Source organism: Panthera pardus, unplaced genomic scaffold (genome assembly GCF_024362965.1).
Source record: "Panthera pardus isolate Hobbes unplaced genomic scaffold, ASM2436296v1 HiC_scaffold_13, whole genome shotgun sequence".
NCBI classification, from domain to species: Eukaryota; Metazoa; Chordata; class Mammalia; order Carnivora; family Felidae; genus Panthera; species Panthera pardus.
The window spans coordinates 111,049,331-111,072,263 of NW_026526688.1; the positions used below are offsets into that span (position 1 = coordinate 111,049,331).

A 22,933-nucleotide genomic window follows, 5' to 3' on the forward strand; every position below is an offset into this window, starting at 1 on the left:
AGGGCCAAATCTCCAAGTCATAAATCAGTTGCAATAGTGTGTTGGGGGTGGGGGAAGATACAGTTTCTTTACAAGTGAGTTCTGCTCCGCCACTGAAAATCTTATTTTAAACATGTTCCCAAAATTTGAGAATTAAAACTGCTTTGGAGCTTGGGAAAAGGACCAGAAAGCACAGAGAAGACTGACCTATATCTAGGTTTGAACATACTCAGATCCCAAGACACAACCTAATGATGGTTTGTCCTGATGTCTGATGTCTTGTGAGGCCCTATCTGAGAGACTTTTTAGCCAATAGTTGGTCTAAACAGTTTACACATACTAAATCTCATGGATTTCCGACTTCCAGTTTTAACTAATGGGCTTGTCTGTCAATCATTTGTTCATCTGTTCCTAGTAGCTTCAAGTCTTTGCTGAATCCTGGGCGTAATGTTTAGTCAACTAAAACTTGATCATAATTGAAGACCTGAATCTCAAAGTGGAAGCAGGCAACACAACAGACTAAAGGCTGTATCCTTTGAAAGTCGATCTTGACCAGTGATTTTCTGATTTAAATTAGTCATCTTCATACTGTACCCTGAAGAGTGGGGTTTTGGAAGTGACTCAGGTATCAAGTAAGGTGAGAAAATAAGAGTCTATAGTGGATGCTGTGTTGGGCAGCTCAGATCCTCTCTTCAGAGCCAAGGACCTACTCTGTTAACTGCTGGGAGAGCTGCCAGGTGACAAGCCCCAGCTGTCAGCTCTCTCTGGGAATTGCTTTTGGTTGAAGAGCTCCCAATACAAGTCAATGCTTTAGGGACTTCTCTGTTTGAGGGCATCCTATAGAGTGGCTGAGGCCTTGCTGTGACTGTATTGCATACCTCCCTTTGTCCAATCCTGCTGCCTTTCCTTCCTTCACAGTTGCTGATGCCAGAGCACTCCCTAATCAACTTCCTGCATGCTAATTTTTTCTGAGTCTGTTTCCCAGGGAACTGGACCTACAGCAAAATCAATTATAGCAGCCCTGCTTTTATCATTTATAGATATTGGCTATTCACGTGAGATTTCACTTAGGGCAAACCAGACTAAAAATCTTTGAAAGCCACTGATCTAATTAATATTTGAAGAAATGTTTCACCTTATATGAAAAATCACCTTCATAGTTTTGTGCAAGATCAATTTAAGTTAAGCCTTCCAAACCAACATCTAAGCAGTGTATTTTCCTTTTGTAATTATTTCTTCTTAGCCTTTGTATGTTGCATTTATATATACACCCATGTGCCTGTTAAAGCTGAAAATACATTAAATAATGAAATCATAAATATTGTTGATATTACATATGTAAAACTAAGAAACTCTGCAACAGAAGCAGTCATAGCAGAGAAGGGCATTCAGTAGATGGCATATGTACTCAAATATTGATAGAAGTTTTACATATCCCATCCCCTACCCTTGAAAAATAACTCAAGATTTTTGTCTTAAAAAACTATGGTATAAATAAGTATATTTTATATAGAATTTTCATTCTTCTGTTAAAAAAACATGAAAAAATATACCTCAATTAGCCTCTTATAATAAAGCAGTAAACCAATAAGAAAAAAGGACCACGGTCTTATGATAAAATTCATTGTATTCTGTGGTGATTGGAAAGCTATCAAGGAAATTTCCAACTAATTAAGTTGCTGAAAGGCTAAACGATACAACTTTAACTGCTGAAAAGATAACTCAAATTTAATAAGCATGTGTATGACTAAGTTCTGGATCTTAGCAGGCCCTTGCAGAGCTCATTCAATAATTCTAACTTACACAATAGTCATGGCAACAAAGGAGAAGTACAGCTTGGATGCTGAAGTTGATCTTAATCTAGGTTTTCCTACTACTCTGTTGCCTGGGAAGCCATACATGTTTCAGGCCTTAGCTTTCTGCTGCAGCATAAGAGATGATTCACTCATAGGTATGTTGTTGCTTTGGCAATTTCCAAACTTGATGTGGCAGCAATTAACTGGTAAAGAGAACATGACAGAGGGAGTCAGAAGAGAGTCTCAGAATGTAAGGTTGTGAAAGAGTATTATTTATTGGAAAAAATAACAAACCACTTTATATACATGTTATTTAACATTTATGATCTGGGTGACTAGAACATTCTAGTAGTGAATTTATTCTGTAGCCTAAAATACCCAAGCTTAGATACTTGAGAATTCCTCCTCACAACTTCTGTGTTGTTTTTTTTTTTAATTAAAATTTAGTAGATAAAAGTCTATTGAAAAATACTGGAACATAGGAAATTTAGGTAGCATCAGTGACCATATGCATTCGAAAGTATCCTTTCTGGAGAAATAGTGATTTTACCAAGTACAACACTGAAAATTCACACAGTTTCCTAAAAATATGCAAGTGAATAGTAGTAATACTGTATATGCAAATAACAGCTATATTCTTCCATTAAAAGTGAACAAACTTTGTAAATGATAACATATACATCAATTCACTTTCTTTATGCACAATAAGCATACTTTTGGAGTTAAAGAACTCTAAAGTACAACCAATGCTAAATCTTTGTTAACGCATTATAGGAAGTACACGAATAAATGAAAGTGGTTTATTAATCTGCTAAATATTTTGAGTATGTATTATGTGCCAGGCATTGTGTTTGACAATGCAATTTATGAACCAGTTAGACATGTTCTCTACCCTTGTGAAGTCTGTTGTCTAAAGGAAGAAGCTGACAAATAAGCTATTATAATAGCTATACTATAGTTATAATATAGCATGACAAGTGCTGATAAGGGAAGCACAGGGTTCTCAGAGAGCACATGAAATATCAAAACTGGATTTAAGAGTCAGAGAGATTTTCCTGGGGGACATTGTGTCTAAAGGTCTTAAAGCTGTGGATGTGTTGGTCAGTTTGGTGGGGAGGGATTAAATAAAGAAGCTAAAGCATGTACAGAGTTCTGGAAGTGAGTAAGTACTTCTCTCACAAGGAACAGAAAAACTAATTCCTAAAGCTAAGTCTTAGAAAGGGATGGTAGTAGTATAGAGAGATGAAGTATACAAGAACCAGTTCTTGAGGAGCCTTATAAAACAGATTGAGTAAGCACTTTATCATAATGGCGACAGGAAGCCATTGAAAAGATTTAGGCCAAAGATATCAGAGTTATGGTTTAGAAAGATTATTCTGACTGTGGCGTGGAAAACGAAGGCAGGGGAGACCACCTAGGATTCTGAGATAGCAATCTAGGGAGATGAAGGGGGTATGAACCAAGTTAGTGATACTGGGAATCAGGAGAAGCGTAAAGATTAAAGACGTTGTTTTAGGAAATAAAATAGACAGGGCTTGGTGACTGGTTATATGTGGGCAGTTTCTGAGACAACTATCACTCGCTGAGATTGGAAACACAGAAAGATAAAAAGGTTTGGGAAAAGGATCCTGAGTTCCTTTTTATTTTATTTTATTTTTTTGTTTTTTTGGATACAGTGAATCAGAGGTACTAAGGGATAAAAAAGTACAAATGTTGGGCAAGCAATTGAATGTATGGATTTTATATTCGTACAGTGTTCTGAACTGGAGATACGGAATGGAGAGCTGTTAGTATGAAATGGTAACTGATGCCATGGGAGTGGTGACATTGTTCAAGGCAATGTGTAAGGTGATGAGAAAACAGACTGTGTTCTCCTTATATTCTCCTTGGCCAAGTCTAGTACTACAAGTATTAATAGGTATGAAAGTCTTCTATTGTTTGTCTTCTTTTACCTTGTGAAGACATGGGTTGACAATAAAAACATTTAACATGACCTAAAATCAGTAAACATTTGTAAAATAACTGTTAAATATAATCTACAAACCAAATAGCCTTGGACTGCTCAATATCTAGCTTTGACTATTTTGAACTTTCTACTTCGCAATGAATCTTTCCTCATGCTGTAATTTTCCTTCCATCAGTTCTATAACTGTTTATTTCTTGATCATTTGGATAGCCTTTAACGTTACGTGCAGCTCAGCGACAGCCCAGAGAGATTTTCTCTGATCAAAACACATAGAGATGTGCTGGTCAGAAGACAACCGTAATTCATAATTCCCGAATGGAAAAGACGCAAATACAGTTTTACATTGGTTGATGGGGATTTGCCTCAACATGCTTCCTTTTATATCCATAGAAGTCAAAACGGGGATGTGACCTCTAGAGTGGCTAATAGGTGGCATGCTGATATATGTTTAATAACTGGCTTGCCAGGAAAAAAAAAAAGAGCCCTGATTTGTTGTGTTTGCCAGTTTTTATAGTGTAAACGTGAATACTCCCTTCACGGACAATTTCAAGCTACCGACTGATGTTACTGAAGGCAAACTAGGGGGATGTACACAACTGTCCCTTGCAAGTCAGTGCAAACTGGCTCCAGCACACTACTGGACTAAGTGTGATTGGCTGGTGGCCAGGAACGGGAAACTACCTTGCGGATCACAGCTTAAGATATGAGGGAACTGAATTCTACAAAATACTGAGTTTCTACTTGAGGGAAAATTGACCTATTCATGTGTAGTCAGTTTATTTGTAGATCTTGACCTTTCCCTTTGAATTGAGAACTGTGGTGTGAATTACATACACATGAATAATCTAATAACCTTAGCATTGTAACTTCCGTGTCTTTATTCATAAGGAGTAACAGTTTCTAAAATTGGCTTGTATCTGAGATTGAAATGATTGAGAGTCATTTTTCATCTAATTCCTTATACCATGAACCAAAGAAGTGACCAGTTTCTTTTCATTTCAGGGTATAAGTATTAACTACATTCTATTATATTTCATAAAAGAAAATATATTATTTCCATCAAATAAGCAGTCTGTTTTTTCCCTAACAAAGCAAACAATATGATGGTATATTGCTCTAACCAATACAAAAATGCAGGAAGAGTAGCAAAATATCTCATTTGTTTATGTAATTTAACATGTACTCTATTAACAGCAGTGTATAGATACATAGTATTGGCAGTACACTAAATAATTACTATTTAAACTTACTTTTAAAATATTTTCAATATTAGCACTGGTGGAACCAGAGCTATTATTATGCATATTGTATCTTTTTTTATATTCCAAAAGAAAATTAAAATTCTTGGTAGCATTAGAAAAGAATGCACTTTTTAATATTTAATTCAGATAGACAAAATCTCATGATGTCTCTTAATAACCTCACAATTCTACTGTACACAGATGAAGACACCTTTTCAAATAACTTGCACTTAGGCTAAATTCATAAAGGTTACTATAAAAATATTTCAAACCCCATAAAAACACAATGATATAGTACAAAGTCTTCCTTTTTTGTCAAACTTTAAAAGGTCTGTATTTATACAAATACACAATATTTTTTTAGTGCCCTCTGATTGATATTTGTGTTCAGGATTATCTGATTTTAGAAATCTAACTTGAACATTTTTTTTTAATCAGTTTTCTGCTTCAACGTGGAAGATGCTGAGAACTTATAGAATAAATTTTTATTTTATTTATTTATTTATTTTTAGCGTTTATTTATTTTTGAGATAGGGAGAGACAGAGCATGAATGGGGGAGGGTCAGAGAGAGAGGGAGACACAGAATCTGAAACAGGCTCCAGGCTCCGAGCTGTCAGCACAGAGCCTGACGCGGGGCTTGAACTCACAGACCGCGAGATCATGACCTGAGCCGAAGTCGGACGCTTAACCGACTGAGCCACCCAGGCGCCCCTAGAATAAATTTTAAAAACAGGATTGGGTAAAAACTTTACAACGTGGAATATTAAACACTTTACACTCTTTAGTTACTGCCTTGCCAAAGACAAAAATATTCCATTGTCCCATTTTCCCCTTACTTAATTTGAGTTTTTAGATAATTATCTTTAGTACCCCTCCTTCATGTATATAGAACGTCTTTGAGACAAAAGTGTACAGGTTTTAGGTTCTTTAACAAAATCCAAAATATCACTAAGCCACTTTCTATTTTTAAAGTGTATTTAAAGAAATGCTTATTTCAATATAAAATCCCAAAGCACTGAATTAAGACACACTAATAACATGACTGGCCAATTACTGACTTGGCTTTAGCCTTAGAGGAATATTATTACAATTGGCTATTAAATTCCAAATTTAAGCATTTGGTTTTATACTGTAATACTGAACCTTTCCAATACAAATATCAAAGAAAATGAACTGATTTTTTTTTGTTTTCTTAAAGGCATAGTAAAAAATTTCAGCCATAATATAAATCAATTTTGGGGGAAAAATCCATGCCAAAATAGGAAATAGATTTTTTAAATCTTAGAATAATTGTTATAAAAGAACTACAAAATGTAAATTTCTGGAAAAAAATACATGGAAAATGTCTCTCTAGGAAAAAAATATGCAACTTGTTAGATACAAGAAAATACAGCATTGCCACGGGGTACAGCCAGCAATAGACATGTCTTATGAGAGTTAAAAAATTCACAAAAGGTAATTAGCACCAAAAGTGTCTAAAACTTCAAATGATATACTGAAGTGATTCCAGGCCCAAGTGTTACATTATAAAAAAGTTACATTGAACTTGGGAAGTTTCACCAGCCATAATAAATATATTCTTTTCAATCTTTAGAAAATGTGCTAGCTTTACTGATTTTTATCACAATTTTAAGGTAGTGTATAGTAATTACCATTTATATTGATTTGATCTGAGCAGGAACCACAGATATCCAAATTATTTCCCAAATAACATGGGGTTATTTGGTGGGTATGGGTGGGGAAAATCTACCGTTAAAACATTTTAAATATCCTTGTTTCATCCTTTTTATTCTAAAATGTTTTGTTGGAATTCTTTACAACACCTCTATTGCCCTATTTGAATCCCATATCCAGTTATTTTTCCTGCCCACTTTTTGGTGGTGTTAAGACTTGGCATGGGAATAGGGAGGGGTATTTAAAAGTGGGCACAGAACACAGTAGTAAAACAAGACTTTTGAATAAGCTACAAAATGTATGTTCAACCCTGTTATAATTAAGAGTTGAGTTTAATTTTAAACAACATCCACTTACAAATTTAATTACAAAACAGCACATAATTTGAAACAAGGCAAATTTTTCGGCTTTCATGTAGTGAAATATAGAACTTCACCAATTACATATCTGGCTACCAAATGTCAAACAATGGCTTATTTAGCCATATTTTACTGTTGCACATAAATAATGACAAGGCAAAGAACAGCAACTAGTCCAAGGGCCTGTAGACCAAGGAACCACAGCATAACCCAAAAGAAAATAACTATTACTGGTTCCACAATTCGTTCTCCAAAATACATCCTTGTGAAGCCCATGTTGATGAGGTTTTTGTTCAGTTCACCAAAAAGTGTTCCCATCTTTTTGTAGTCATCTCCAACAGGCTCGCCAGTGTGGTTTTGTGATTCTTCAATATCCTTTAAAACAAAAACAAAAAACCACAAAACATAAAATGAGAAATAGATGAGGTTCCTTTAAAAAAATTTTTTTTTTAGAGATAGAGTGTAAGTGAGTGGGGGAGAGGGGCAGAGAAAGAGAGAGAATCTTAAGCAGGTTCCATGCTCAGCACAGATGCTGATGTGGGGCTTGATCCCATGACCCTGGGATCCATGACCTGAGCCAAAATCAAGAATCAGATGCTCAATTGACTGAGACACCCAGGCTCCCCCATGGGAAGGTCCTTAAGAATAATGAAGGTCCTTAAGAATAGTGACTCCCAATAATAATCATTCTCCCAAAGTACTGGGCATACTTCTGATAATCACTCACAAATATTTGGGAGTCTTCCTTTTCATTGACATATAAAACAACTGTGAGTGTGCCCACTCTCAAGAATATGGAAAGCACTAATTTATTGATTTCTGTAGAATTAACATTGGACCCTCAACTACCAGAACACTGATTTATAAGATTAAGGAGGGAGCTGATTCATTTCCCTTCATTTTCTAGTTTCCTGGGATTATAAAAGACAGGTCCCTAAATGAGGAATCATGTTTGTACTGCCTTTATCATTTACCATGATTTCAAAATAACCTTTCTACCAATCTCCTGTTTTGAGGCAGGGCCTCAGATTGCTCTGTCTTGTGTAAGTAAGCTGTTTAGTCCATTCCCTTGACACTAAGACTTTAAGGAACCTAGACTCAGCTGACTTGAGCAAGTCTTATTGCTACCATTGAGCAATCCTCAGCCGTTACTGCTGTGATCTTTCATTCTTAGTCCTAGCTAAGGAGACCTCAGTGTAGGGCCTTGCATACTCTCTTGTCCAAATTCTACGAACATCCTAAGTGCCTCTTATTAATCCCATCAGAAGAGACAAAGTTTTCAAATTGGAATACATTTGTACAAGAAGTCTGAAAGTCCACCTGGAAGCCAACTCCCAAGAAAATATCTATGTGTACTCCATATACATGCCAAAAAATGTTTAATATTTTCAAAAAATGTTTACTACTTCTATTACCTCTCAGTCTTACTATAATTAAGGCCTTCATGCCTGTTATTGAGTTACCGTCCTCAGTTTAAAACCAATCCTTGGAATTCTACAAACATTTTTGCCTCCTTGTTAGTCTCTGCCAAGAGAGGGACTAATGGGACATTGCACAGCTGAAGAAGGAAGAAGGGATTTGTTCTTTTTTCTTCTAATGGGTTTGTTGGTGCTGTTTTGCTTTAGCAACAGTTTTTCACTCTGGTAGTAGTAATTTCTTCTGTAGCAGCCACTGATTTCAAAATTTGGGGATTTCCCAACACTTGTAGAATTAATCTCCATGTGCCTTCTTGAGACACTATATCAAATCTGTGGGTGCCTACTCCTCAGATATCCCATTCTTAGGTTGATAGGGTCCCTCCTCTGAGTGTACAGACATCAGTACCAGGCAAGTAGTGATGGGTTTTTGAAAGCCTGAGTTTTAGCTCCACTGAGCCTTTCCCCAATCTTCTCAGTTTTAGTAATTCCACATCTTTTCTTTACTGCCCAGGCCTTTGGAGTGCTGGCTGTTGTTACCTCCATGGTTTTTAAATTTTAGCATGTTTGATAATCCCCTGGAGGGCTTGTGAAAGCACAGATTGTTGGGCCTATCACCAGGGGCCAGGGTTTGGAGTCTGAGAACCTGCATTTCTGACAAGTTTCCAGTTGATGCTTATGATGCTGATCTGTTGACCACCGTCAGAGAAAATCACCGCCTTACTGTTCTCTTTTGCCTTTTCTCTTCTTCAATGCCTGATTAACAATTATTTAAATGAAATTATCTTTGTTAAAATCACTGATATAATTTCTCCTCACTAGACCCTAATACAGTCACAAAAGAAAAACTATGTCATGTAGGAGATATAGGTGTCATCATAATTTATTGAATCTAGTTGCACTTAGGAGTCATGATTCAAATCAATAATTATTTACTGAATACCTACTAGCTCATAGCAGGTGCAAGATGGAGAATTACTTATATAACAAAAAGTCTTTAGGTATAGGGGTTGACACAATAAAAAGTAAATATTAAATACCATTAAGTATGCTGTCTATGCCAGAGGAAAGTAAACTTAAAAGACAAAAGTCATCTGCCAAACAAAGCCAGTGAATTTGAGTAAGTTTTGAGGCACTCTTCAAATATATGACTCAAACTTAGATTCCTTTAGTAGAAACCAAAGCTTGATCATTTCAGTCGTCAATATATAAATAAAAATATTTTTTCATTAAAAATGCCTTATTATCAAGTCTATATATACAATTTAAAGTATATACTTAAGGGAAACCTGGGTGGCTCAGTCAGTTGGGTGTCTGATTCTTGATTTTAGCTCAGGTCATGATCCCACGGTTGTGGGATTGAGCCTTATGTCATACTCCACATGGAGTGTGGAGCCTCCTGCTTGAGATTCTCTCTCTCTCTCTCTCTCTCTCTCTCGCCTGCACACTCTCTATCTCTAGAACATTAAATAAATAAATAAATAAATAAATAAATAAATAAATAAATAAATATTTAAGGAGAGAGGGAGTGAAAAAAATCTAATTTTTATTTGCAATAGCAGATAAAATGATTCTTGATATGACTTTAAGTGATCTTTCCCTACATAACAGTAATTTATGTAGAACACAGAGTGTCCTTGATGAAGCAGTAGAAAAATGAGACTTATTGGGGCATCATTGTTAAGTCTATATTTTAATTTTAAGCCAGAGTTATTTTTAAATTATATTTATATGTAATTTAAAAATCAGCTTTTTAAAAAAATGTTTATGAGAGACAGCACGAGTGGGGGAGATGGGGAGAGAGAAGGAGAAAGAAGATCTTAAGCAGGCTTGGCACTGTCAGCTCAGAGCCCGATGGGAGGCTGGAACTCACAAACCGTGAGACCATGACCTGAGTTGAAATCAAGAGTTGGATGCTCAACCAACTGAGCCACCCAGGTTCCCCTAAAGTCAGTTTTGGACTTTCATTTCTATCAAAAAAAAGAGTGGGAAAAACAAAATACTGTGGAGACATCCAGGGAGTTCAAATCCAGGCTCCAACACTTAAACTGAATGACCTTGACCAAATCACTTTCAGGAGCTTTAGTTTTCTAATCCATACAATGGATAATCCCCTTTGTTACTGGTAATTTTCTCTTGAATTATAATTTATTTGTTAAACTTTCTTTATTCTTTGTGTTTGATTTCGAAATTAGTTTTTTCTTCACTGATGTGCTGTGACTAGGTGAATTTTATGTTTCTCAGCTTCTCATATTGTTTTGTGTTCCATAAATAATATACTATATTATAAAAGAAAAAAAAAGTCTCGCTCTTGCCTGAGATCAAGCCCTTCTTTTCTTTAGGACAGAACTTGAAGACTACTTGATTTAGTTTATAATTTTTCTGGTCCCCCACTTCTCTCTACTCCTCCAGTGTCTTGCATTGTTGATAGCATTTCTGGCCTCTTTTTCACTTTCTATTAAAGTTTTTTGTTTTCTTTTTTACTTTTTCCAATTTCTTTTAATCTGTGAACTCGTTGTACTTTGGGGTTTTCTGTGGTTACTGAAGATTTTTAAGACTTTTTTTTTCAGTATTTTTGCGGTTGTAGTACAAAGAAATTACCCTAATCTGGTATGGTTCTTTCTGAAGATTTACTTTAAATTTTTCTACAGACTGCTTGTGGGTTTTTCAGGGAAGAAGTAGGTGCTGCAAGATTTAAATCAAAATAAGGAATTAGTTAACTCCTAGAGGCCAGATGGGGAGGGAGCAATGGATCACATCAGCTCAGATCCTGAGAATACCTGTTGGGATTGGGACAGGAAGTGAAAGATCCAGTAAGGACTGGGTTGGGTGAGATGTGGCTGCTGCAGCCTGCTTCTGATTTTAATATGAAAAACGTCAAGCACACACAAAATTAGAGAAAAATAGTACTCTGATCTCCTATACATCTAGAGCCAGATTCAATAATTACTAAAATTTTGCCACTTTACTGCAGCACTTCTTAATCTGGGCAATCTAAAGGAGAGAAAAAAATAAAAATTAGAAGAATGCTTAAAGTGGCATATCTTCACAAATGAAGTTCTGTGGAAACATCCAAGATATTCAGCAATGAATTAGATGGGTTTCAAACAATCCTAAAGGAAAAACATTTAAGAATGTGGAAAATAGGCAGCATATTTTATTTATTTGTTTTTTTGAGAGAGTACACATACAGTCTCACGGGAAAGACAGAAGGAGAGGGAGAGAGAGAATCTTAAGTGGGCTGACACCCAGTGGAGCCCGACCCAGGCCCGATCTTATGACCAACCGACCGACTGCAAGATCCTGAGCTGAAATCAAGAGTCAGAGGCTTAACTGACTTAGCCACCCAGACACCCAGCATTTTTATTTTTATTTTTTAAATGCTTATTTATTTATTTAAAAAAAATTTTTTTTAACATTTATTTATTTTTGAGACAGAGAGAGACAGAGCATGAACGGGGGAGGGGCAGGGAGAGGGAGACACAGAATCTGAAACAGGCTCCAGGCTCTGAGCCATCAGCCCAGAGCCCGACGCGGGGCTCGAACTCACGGACCGCGAGATCGTGACCTGAGCTGAAGTCGGACGCTTAACCGACTGAGCCACCCAGGTGCCCCAATGCTTATTTATTTTTGAAAGAGAGAGAGACAGAGAGAGAGACAGAGACAGAATGTGAGTGGGTCAGGGGCAGAGAGAGAGGGAGACACAGAATCAGAAGCAGGTTCCAGGCTGAGCTGTCAGCACAGAGCCCGACGTGGGGCTTGAACTCACCAGCTGTGAGTTCAAATAGGCTATGCTTTTTTTTTTTTTTTAAATGTTTATTTATTTTTTGAGAGAGTGAGTGTGAGCCGGGGAGGGGCAGAGAGAGAGGGAGACAAAGAATCTGAAGCAGGCTCCAGGCTCAATGACCTGAGCCAACGTCGGATGCTCAACCGACTAAGCCACCCAGGCGCCCCCCTCCTGCACCATTTTTAAATCAGTGAGATTATAGTCAATCTCATCACAGTATTTTCTATATCCAGAATACCCATCTCAAATACCACAATTCTAAGAGGTACAAACATTGGTGTGCTGGTAAATGTTTCATAAGGCCTTGTGGGGGGGTGGGAGTTGGGGTAGGTGGATTTCTAATTTGAATTGTTTGCCAGTTGTGTAGTGTTTTCCAGTTTCTGTAGCTAGTGCTCCTGCTGCGCTCACTTTCAAGCTCCTTAACAGCTAGCTTACAACGTTCCTGAGAATTTAACAGTTGGTTCCTGAGGTCAAGTAGGAGTTGCCATCAGTACTCCACTGTAGATTCAGTAGTTGAGATAAAGACCTGCATGGTTATAATTGATTAGTTTGATCTCTCCCTTCTTTCCATCAATAAGCAGATTTAATGATTTTTTTTTAAGCTTACAAAACTGGTAAGTTGGGTTAGTTACATAGAATTACTACGATACATTAAAATTAGGAAAATTGTATGAAGAAAGAAATATATTATGATTTGAGTAGTGGATATGGTAGATAAAATGAAATACATGTAAGGTTACAAAACCACCACAACAAGGAACAGAATTTTGCTTTTTCTGGTCTGTTTCATACAGATATCAAAAGTAAATTCAATTCAGTAATTTTTACAAATTCTTATTTACAATAGAACTTACACTGTCTGGATGATTTGTGAGAAACCTGAGGCATTCATGACTCCTCCCTCGTCCTCCCCCCTACAGCAAGCTCATCAACATATACCCTTTTTATTTTACCTTCTAAATACTTCCTTATTGTATATATTGCTATTCCATCTGCTGCTGTAATCCCAAAATAATCTACTAAAATCTCTTGCCTTGACTATTCCAAGTTTCCTAACTGCTCTTGCACATATTCTTTAGCTCCCCTATAAGCTATTTACCACACCACAGCCAAAGTGATCCTTTTAAATGGCAAATACAATCACCGACCCCCCCTCCCCGCTTTTAGGATAAAGACCAGACTTTTTAACATGATCTATGAGGCCCTGCTTAGTCTGGCTTCTCTCTGGGTCTCTGGCCTCGTCCTGTCATCAGCCTCCTTTTGTCTTTCTCTGTTTCAGCCACATGGGTCTTTAACTTCTTGAACAGGCTATGCTTTTTTTTTTTTTTTTTTAATGTTTATTTTTTGAGAGAGAGATAGAGTGTGAGCAGGGGAGGGGCAGAGAGAGATGGAGACACAGAATCTGAAGCAGGCTCCAGGCTCTGAGCTGTCAGTACAGAGCCCGATGTGGGGCTTGAACCCATGAACTATGAGATCATGACCTGAGCCGAAGTCAGACGCTTCATCAACTGAGCTACCTAGGCGCCCCTAAACAGGCTGTGCTTTTGCCTGCCACGTATTTGTACTTGCTGTTTTCTCTGCCTACCACACTCTTCCCTCCCTTCTTTGCTCAGTTAATGCCTGCTCTTCATTTAGTCTCAGCTTAAGCTTCAACTCAGTCTCATAGCACTATATAATGTTCCTTCAATGTATTCTGAATCAGTGTAAATGTGTGTGTGTGATTATTTGATGAATGTCTCTATCACTGTGCATGAAGATAGGGACAATATCTGTTTTTTGCTGGCCATTGATAGATATCCTCTAATATTAGTATACAGCAGGGGCTGTCTTGGGAATAGCAGCACATAGAAGGAGCTCAATACATATTTGTTGAATAAATGGAGAAAATTGATCATGTGTCTGGCAAGCATTAGAGCAATATCTTGATAGATTTTCTACCTTTCTCACTTCTTGACAAATAAAAGATGATCTTTATTTTCCAAATTATTTTTATTATATTAATTTCAAAGCAATGTATAGATTTTAATGGTTAGTATAGTATAGTACTATAGTACTATATAGTACTATAGTACTATAGTATAGTATAGATTTAAATAGGTTAGTATTTCTGTTTTGAATATTATTAAGCATCCTCTTTCTTCTTTCTTCTTAGAACCTTATTCCAGCCCGTATTCCTCAGGTGAGGCATACCCCACCTACAGCTCCAGTGATAATAAATCTAAGAGTAATAAACTTCCCTCTACCATAAGCTGGCTTTGGAAAGCGCATGTGATCCACTTTGGAACAATGACTTTTGTAGGTATTCTTGGAAATATCTCCTTAGCTCTTCTGACACAAATTTGGAAAATGATTCTATTTTCTATTTTTTCACATATAATCCTTAAATAAAAACAATTTATTGTGTTTGTATTAGTTTTCTATTGCTGCTATAAGAAATTACTGTAGGGGCGCCTGGCTGGCTCAGTCGGCTAAGTGACAGCTCAGGTCATGATCTCATGGTTCGTGGATTCTAGCCCCACATCGGGCTCTGTGCTGAACACTTGCTTGGAGCTTGGAGCCTGCCCTGCTTCAGATTCTGTGCCTCCTTCTCTATCTGCCCCTCCCCTGCTTGTGCTCTGTCTCACAGAAAATAAATAAAAAATAAAAAAATAAATATAAAAGAAATATATATATGAAATAAATAAATAAATAATAAATAAGTATATATATATATATATATATATATATATATATATATATATAAAAGAAATTGCTATAAACTTAGTGGCTTAAAACAACAAAAACTTATCAACTTATACTTCTGTAGTTTAATCTCAGCAGGACTGCATTTCTTTCTAGAGGTTCTAGGAGAGAATCTAGTTGCCTACCTTTACCAGCTCCTAAAGGCTATCCATATTCCTTGGCTTCGACCCCCTTCCTGCATCTTCAAAACTAGCAATGTTGCAGTTTTTCTGACCATTCTTCTGTAGTTAACTTTTCTCTCTGATCTCAGTAGGGAAAGGTTCTCTGCTTTTAAGGACCCATGTGATCAGGTCGAGCCCAATGGGACAATCCAGAATAATCTCCCCATCTCAAGGTCCTTAAATTTAATCACACCTGCAGAATCTCTTTTGCCATGTGAGTTATCATATTCACAAATTCTAAGGATTAAGATATGGACATCTTTGGGGAGGCATTATTCTGCCTACCACAATATTTTATTATAAAATTATTTCTTTGTATATCCATTTCCTGTCACTAGCTTTGATAGGAAGGGAAAGGCCATGTCTTATAAATTTTTACAATAGTATTTAGTATATTGTATTGTGACTGGCCTATTAATAATAAATATTTGTTGAATTAACCATAGAAATATTTTAAACAAAATATTAGAAAATACCCACACAAAATAAACAAAACTTACATGTAACATCAAATATTTTATTCCTCCATGAGTACAGTTGTGAATTTGTTCAAATATTTATAAATAAATTCTAGACTAGATTACAAGATATAGTAGCTGCTAGCCAAACCATTGTATTTTAATAGTAGAGAGTAATATAAACAGATGAGTTCTTGAGTCCTTGATTCCCTCTCACATGCTTATAATTTTCAGAGTAATAGTAGTAGTGGCAGTATTATTAATGGTATAGAAAAGCTCACACTAAGTGCCTACTGTGTGCCAGGCACTGTGCTTTACAAGCATTATCTTGTTTGATCTTTCTACAAACTGTGGAGGCGTTATTATTTTCCCTCATTTGCAGATAAGGAAACTAAATTTCACAGGTATTAAATGTCTGGTCATTGACTTATTCTTAGTGAATGAAGGAGCTGTGATATGAATCCAGACACTCTTACTCCATTAAGAATAATTAATTATTAACTATACTATATTCCCTCACCATGAATCCCTATACTACACTCCTTCTAGTTATTATTATATTATTGATAGCTAGCATCTGTCTAATGCTGCTTATTTGGCAGAGAAATTTTACATATTTGAAGTCTGAAAAAAGAAAAACCATGTAACACGTTTTCATTTTTCACAGAATGAGTACATTTAACAAACTGAAAGGAACACCAGCATCTCTTTTTGCTTTACATCTTTTCTCAGTTTACAGTGAGTTTACCAAGCAAAAAAACTACTCAAATTTTTATTTTTATCTTACATAAAAATTTAAACAAGACAAAGCTATTTGCAACAGCTAAGTGGATTTTTCATGGCTTTTTCAGTATTGACTAGAATTCAGACTCAAATGTGGAAACAAATCTCTCGGCCTTAGCACGATCTTCTCGGAAACCTCCATGCTGTGAGAGCCAAGTGGAGGAAGAAGCGAATGCACAGGCTGAAGCGTAAAAGGAGAAAGATGAGGCAGAGGTCCAAGTAAACCACTATCCTGTGGTCCCACGGAGTCACAGGAGCAGAAATAAGGAAAGCTAGAGGCCAGAGACCTTGGAACCAATTGTTGGACTACATGCCTACTTTCTAGAGCTTGATTCAATGGATCTAGACCATGCATGCCCTTGATTGTAATGGCCACCTTAGAGAGACCTGCCTCGCTCATATCAAAACAGTCCGTTTTTGTTCTTTGCCCTGGACCTGTCTGTGACTTTCGGGACTAATTCTGTTTTCATTTGTGGCTGAATGTAACACATGTACAATAAATCATCTCTTCTGCTGTCTTGGCTAAAGAAAACAAGCAAAAAAACAAATGTGGAAAAAGAGTCCAAGCAAGAATGCAGAGATATACTTGGCAGAACTGCAATAAGGCAACAACAGCAACAACAAAACACAAAAATCAACCAAACAAAACACTCCATACATAAAATGGTACACCAGTGCAGAAATTCAGGCGGTGCTTTTCCCTCTCTTCTAACATTAGTCACTTTGTGTATTTGGCATATTTTTTCTTTGTATGTGAGGTCCTGATGAAAGATTTGGCAAAAGCGCAGTTTCCTTCATGATTGTACAATAGTACTATGATATGCATGCACACTGAAGTGTTTTGTTTTTTTTTTTTACCAAAATAGTCATTATTTTTTATGATTTAAGATTTACATTAAAATAAAAAGGTTGGGGCGCCCCAGTGGCGTACCTGGTTAAGTGTCCAATTCTTGATCTTGGTTCAGGTCATGATCTCACGGTTCGTGGCTTTGAGCCCCACAACAGGCTCTGCGCTGACAGTGTGCAGCCTGCTTGGGATTCTGTCTCTCCTTCTCTCTATCCCTCCCCGCTTTTTTGAGTGCGCGCGTGCTCTCTCTCTCAAAAATAAATAAACTTAAAAAAAATAATGAGGTGATAAAATTGTTTCAAGACCTTCTTAAAAGATACACAAAATTAATGATGGGAAATTAAAGGTGAACCTTTACATAATCATAGGATATTTTTAAGTTAATTTATTTATTTTGAGAGGGAGAGAGGAAGCATGAGCTGGGGAGGGGCAGAGAGAGAGGGAGAAAGAATTCCAAGCAGGCCCTGCCCTGGCAGTGCAGAGCCCCACACAGGGCTCGAACCCACGAACTGTAAGTTCATGAGCTGAGCTGAAAGCAAGAGTCAGTCACTCAACCAATTGAGCCACCTAGGTGCCCCAAATCATGGGAGTTTTAAGAGGTAAGTATCCTTAAAGATAAATAAATCGAAATCCCCTACTTTAGAAAGAAGGAATATGAGGTTAAGTCATCAGGCTACTAACAATAATACAGGCTTTGGAAGCAAATAGAACAGACTCATATGTTGCTTTGCACACATTCAAGGCAAATTATTTAATCACTGACCCTCAGTTTCCCCATGTATAAAAGGAACATAATACTTACCTTATAGAATCGGTAATAAAATGAAGAAATGGATAAAAAGCTTTTAGAATACACACACTAATCATTCAATATGCATTAATTATTATTATTATTATTATTATTATTATTATATTTTTGGTAGATTTATATTCTGTGATGTTTACTTCTCTTTCTATTGTACCATGTTGCTGGAGATAATTAACAGCTTAGTGATCATCTTTCTCATGATAATTAAATTCAGTTGTATTTTTCTTCAAATGTTTTGACAACTTAATTATATAGAAGTTGAGGTGGGATGTTTTCTATGGACATCCTTACCTATGGAACAATCTGTGCATATTAGTATGGCAGGACCTCGGTTTATTCACTTTAAGAAGCACACAGGCTACATTCTATAAACAGGCTTTTGCTGAGTGGGTGACAATTTAAAATTCACTTTCAACTCTTTTCCTGTTTGAAGTATTACATTTGTATTACTGCACGGGATTACATGTGCAGGATTGGAAATCTGCTATTTTGCCTGTTTGGTATTTATTACATCTTTTTTTCTGGTAGCAGTACCTTGACTTAACTATGGAAAAACCATCCCCAATCCACTCTTAGTCCCTGTGTTTGGTTGAAGATGTCCCCATTCCCCAGGTCTAGGCAGACCAATCAGAATATTCCATTTCCTTGGACATATGATTAGTTAAGGGATAAACATGTAATCAATGATAGGCCAATGGAACAACTCTAAGACTTTTGCTGCAACTATTTTTTTAATGTTTATTTATTTTTGACCCACACACAGAGAGCGCATGAGCAGAGGAGGGGAGAGAGAGAGAGAGCGGGAGACACAGAATCCGAAGCAGGCTCCAGGCTCTGAGCTGTCAGCACAGAGCCTGACGTGGGGCTCGAACTCACGAGCTGTGAGATCATGACCTGAGCTGAAGCAGGATAACCAACCAACTGAGCCACCCAGGCACCCCATTGCTGCAACTATTAAAAAAGAGACACTTTTTCTTTCACCGCTATTGGTTAGCTGATAAGATATAGGGCATCTTATTCTCATGAGGGGAAAACTTTCTATAAATGAAGCCAATATAAAGTAAAGCCAGGAAATGATATTGTCAATATAGTTTCAATACTTGAATACAGCTAGTGCATCTACCTTTGGTCTTTTTAATTACATGAGCCAATAAATTCCTATTTTGCAAAATCCAGTAGAAGTTGAAATTTTTGCACTTGGAATCAAGAATTTTGAACATAGATGATGATGATAATGATGATGACCATGATAAAAATAATAGACACTATTAATTAATGTGTACTATATGCTAAATATTGTGTTAAGCACTTTACATTCATTATGGCATTTAATATCCATTTTTTTTACAGTAAGTATTGATAGTTACTTCTAAAGCTTGTATTCTTTTTTATAGTACTCAGGCATTTCCTCATTAAACTTGGATTTACTGTTACTAGCAATAACTAACATGACAAATGTATTAATAATGTTAAAAACAGCAATTAATGGTGGTTATCCAAGTAGAAATTTTTAGATATAATTTTCCAAGTGTTGTTTTTAAAAACTGCCATAAGAACAAGTGGATAAATGGTTATTTACTGCATTCAGAGAACATAGTATAAAAACTAAAATGCTGATTTCTCCTTGCTACTTTTGGTTGGCCTTCCCTAGCTGTCAAGAAGGATCAGTCTCAATAATGTAAACCCAAGGAAATCATACCTAGGCAGGTAAATTTACACATCTCAAGAGGCATACCAAGCAAGAGGAAAATAATTTTTAGATAGCACATACTGTTATGTGAATTGAGGCTTATTGAACGGATTAAAGAACTAGTGAATGAATGAATACAACTCCTAAATCTTCTTGCTGCAACTTCTTCCCCTTTCAACTTGTTTATTCAACTACTCCCAGTGACTCTTTCCAACTACACTGGGCTTGTAGTCCACTGATGTACAAATTCTCTCAATCCACTAGCTAAGCCTGTTCCTTTCTTCTCTATCCTCATTCAGCTTGAGTGCTATGGCCCAGAATTTCAATAACATTTTAAACTTCATTGTCTCATTGGGCAAAATCTTAATTTTAGAGGAGCTTAACAATTTTCTCTGCCTGTACCTGAGGATGCTAGAGAAAGTCATACTATTGGGTATACTGGTACCACTAGTTTATGACCATTAGCCCTTAATAAGATCTTAAAATACCCTGAACTCCTACTTCATTTCTCTGCTCAGCTCATTTTTTTCTGCTCTCCCCATAGACTATTTCAAACCTCCTCTTTCTTTCAAATCTCCTGCTCCTCTCTTTTTCTATTCCCCTCCTCTAGCATTTTATCTGACTACCTACTTCTCAGGGAAAAGAGAAGTAGTCAGAAAAGAGCTTCCTTAACTTTGTGATACTAAATGTAACAGTCACTTCAGTTTATGTCCCTCTTTCTCCATTCTCTTTTGTTACTCATAAAGAAATGAGGAAGTGTTCCTTTTTCTATGTCTAATTCCTCTTACCTATGTGTAGGATCTTTTCCTAGCCTAGATTATCCCTCTTCCATTATCCTTTGTCTCATATATATTCAATCTCTCCCTTTCAAGGGCTCCTCATTACTATTTGTATATGCTTAGATCTTAACCCCTTAATAAAAGACTCCCTCCATGCCACACCCCCTATTAGTTCTGCCTTGTCTCTTTCATAGCCCAACTATTTGAAACAATTCACTTGGCTTATTCCCATTTTTTCATGGTTGTCAAGAACTATAAGAGACTGACATTTTATCCTGCCTACAGGTTAACACATTAGCCTATCACAGTTTCATGGATGCTGGTAGAAGACATAAGACTCTTAGGTTAGAGACAAGGACTTTATTTTTCAGGCCACAGGAAGCAGCATGAGTTTCATGTTGATGCTGGTTCCCCTTTCCTCCTAAGTCCCATAGGGTGATACAGAGGGGCACAGGTAGATGCTGCAGGCAATGGGTTTGTATCACAGCTGAGGAACTCTGAACTTTGAGAATTCTCATCTTTTATTTTGGGCTATAGGCAAACCTGTCTAACCTTTGTCCCAGAGGGAGATATTATCTTTATTATACTGGACAGCAAACAAATTTGCTTTCTGTTCCAGAAGGAGACAGTATCCCTATCTTCCAAGTCTATTTACTTAACAACAACTATCCTTGAAAAAACAATCCTAAACAAAAGCTCTTAGTACAAGAGATCCCTGGAGAATTACTCCATCCATTCACATCTCAACCTATTCCAATCTGGCTTCTGTCCCCATTACACCACCAAAACAGCTCTTGAAAAGGTTGCCAATAAACTCTTACCAATAAATTAGACATTTTTCAGCTCTCATTTATTCCACTCCTAAGTAGACTTCACAATGACCTTTTTTTCTCTTCTTTTCCATTTTAGGACATCACATTCTCCTGGTTCTACTTTAATCTCTCTGGCTATACCTTCTCAGTCTCCTTTGTAAGTTCACCATCCTCAACCCAGCTTCGTCCTCAGCCTCTGGTCCTAAGCCCTCATCTTTCTTCATTGCACATTTTATTTCCTAAATAAGCTCACCCAAATCTTACAGTTACATTTACTACCAATAAGTCAATTATTTAGCACATTACAGCCATATATTCAACTACCTTCTTGACATTTACACTTGAATACCTTGAATATATTTCAACACTCAACACATACAAGGCCAAACCCATGATTTTCCTCCTCAAAAGTGGTCTTCATTCATTGAACAGATAGACTGTCAGGAATGATATCCATCCTTAATTTCTACAAGCCAGAAACCTAGGAATGATCTGCAAAAATTCTTTCCTCATTTCCTACATCCAATTCATCAGTATGTCCTGTTGATTTTTATGTCTAAATCCTAAATATCTCCTTAATCTACCTAATTCTTCCTACATGATTCTACTAGCTTTTCTCACTTAGCCTCATCTTATACTTTGTTCCCTCTTTCACTTTCTTTACTTTCCTTTCCCTGTCCTAATTTGAGTCTCTCATACTCCCTTGCTTTTCTTGACTGAAAGCTTTTAAAAGTTATTTCCTCTGCCCAGTATGTTCTATCTTCTTCTTTTCGTCTATTAATTCCTATTTTATTCTTCAGCTCTCAAGAAAGTCTGTTTGGGCCTCTCTGCTAGAAAAATCTCCTTATTAAATGTTCTTATCATACCACATAGCTATCCTTACATCAGATGAATTTTGTGTTTTGTTTGTGTGATAATCTAATTCATGTTTATCTTCCTCAATGGTGTGTAAGTAGCAGAACAGCAAAAATCATGTTTTTCCCTCTTAACTTTTATATTTTCAGTGCCTGCCATATTTTAGGCACTTCCACCTAGATTACAAGATTTTACGAGGTATAATATGTAACCACTGTACTAATTCATCCTACTTTCTAACTGTCCTCTAAAATAAATTCTATTGTGGTCACAAACCTCTGTTCTCTGCATCCTCCCCACTCACATTTAAGCCTTAAGGTAATAAACATTGTATTAAACATCTGCTATGCTTGTTTCCTATGTATTTCCATTTAAAATGAAAAACAACCCTATGAAGTAGGTGTATTATGATGTGTTTGAGACCACTCACTCAACTAGAGATACATAATACATAGATAGTATATGGAAAAACCAAGATTAAATTTTGGACTGATTCCAGAACTATGGCACCATACCAGTTAGGTAACACTATCCCCATTTTAAAACTCAGTATGTAAAAGATTTTCTATAGCTTAGCCATAAGGTATGAGTTGAGATTTATAAAGCCAAAACCCAAATTTTTTTAATAAGACAGAAAATTTGGGGACTAGAACAAAGATAGCATCTTAAATGGAGGAGACTTCCTCTCCATGAGCATTGATGTATGAATATTGAAAGTAGGGAAGATGTAACCAAACAAATAATAGTAAATATCCCAATTACGGCATGCCAGGGAAATCA

The 22,933-nt window shown here is 36.5% G+C and overlaps 1 protein-coding gene across 1 annotated transcript in view; it reads right to left on the reverse strand.

The window, feature by feature from the left end:
- Positions 1-2,026: 2,026 nt before the first annotated feature.
- FAM241A (family with sequence similarity 241 member A) overlaps positions 2,027-22,933 on the reverse strand; it is a 46,421-nt gene continuing 25,514 nt past the window's right edge. The window contains exon 2 of the mRNA XM_019417759.2: positions 2,027-7,391. Coding sequence (XP_019273304.1) covers positions 7,146-7,391 — 246 coding nt within the window. The 3' untranslated portion in view covers positions 2,027-7,145. The remainder of the gene's footprint in view (positions 7,392-22,933) is intronic.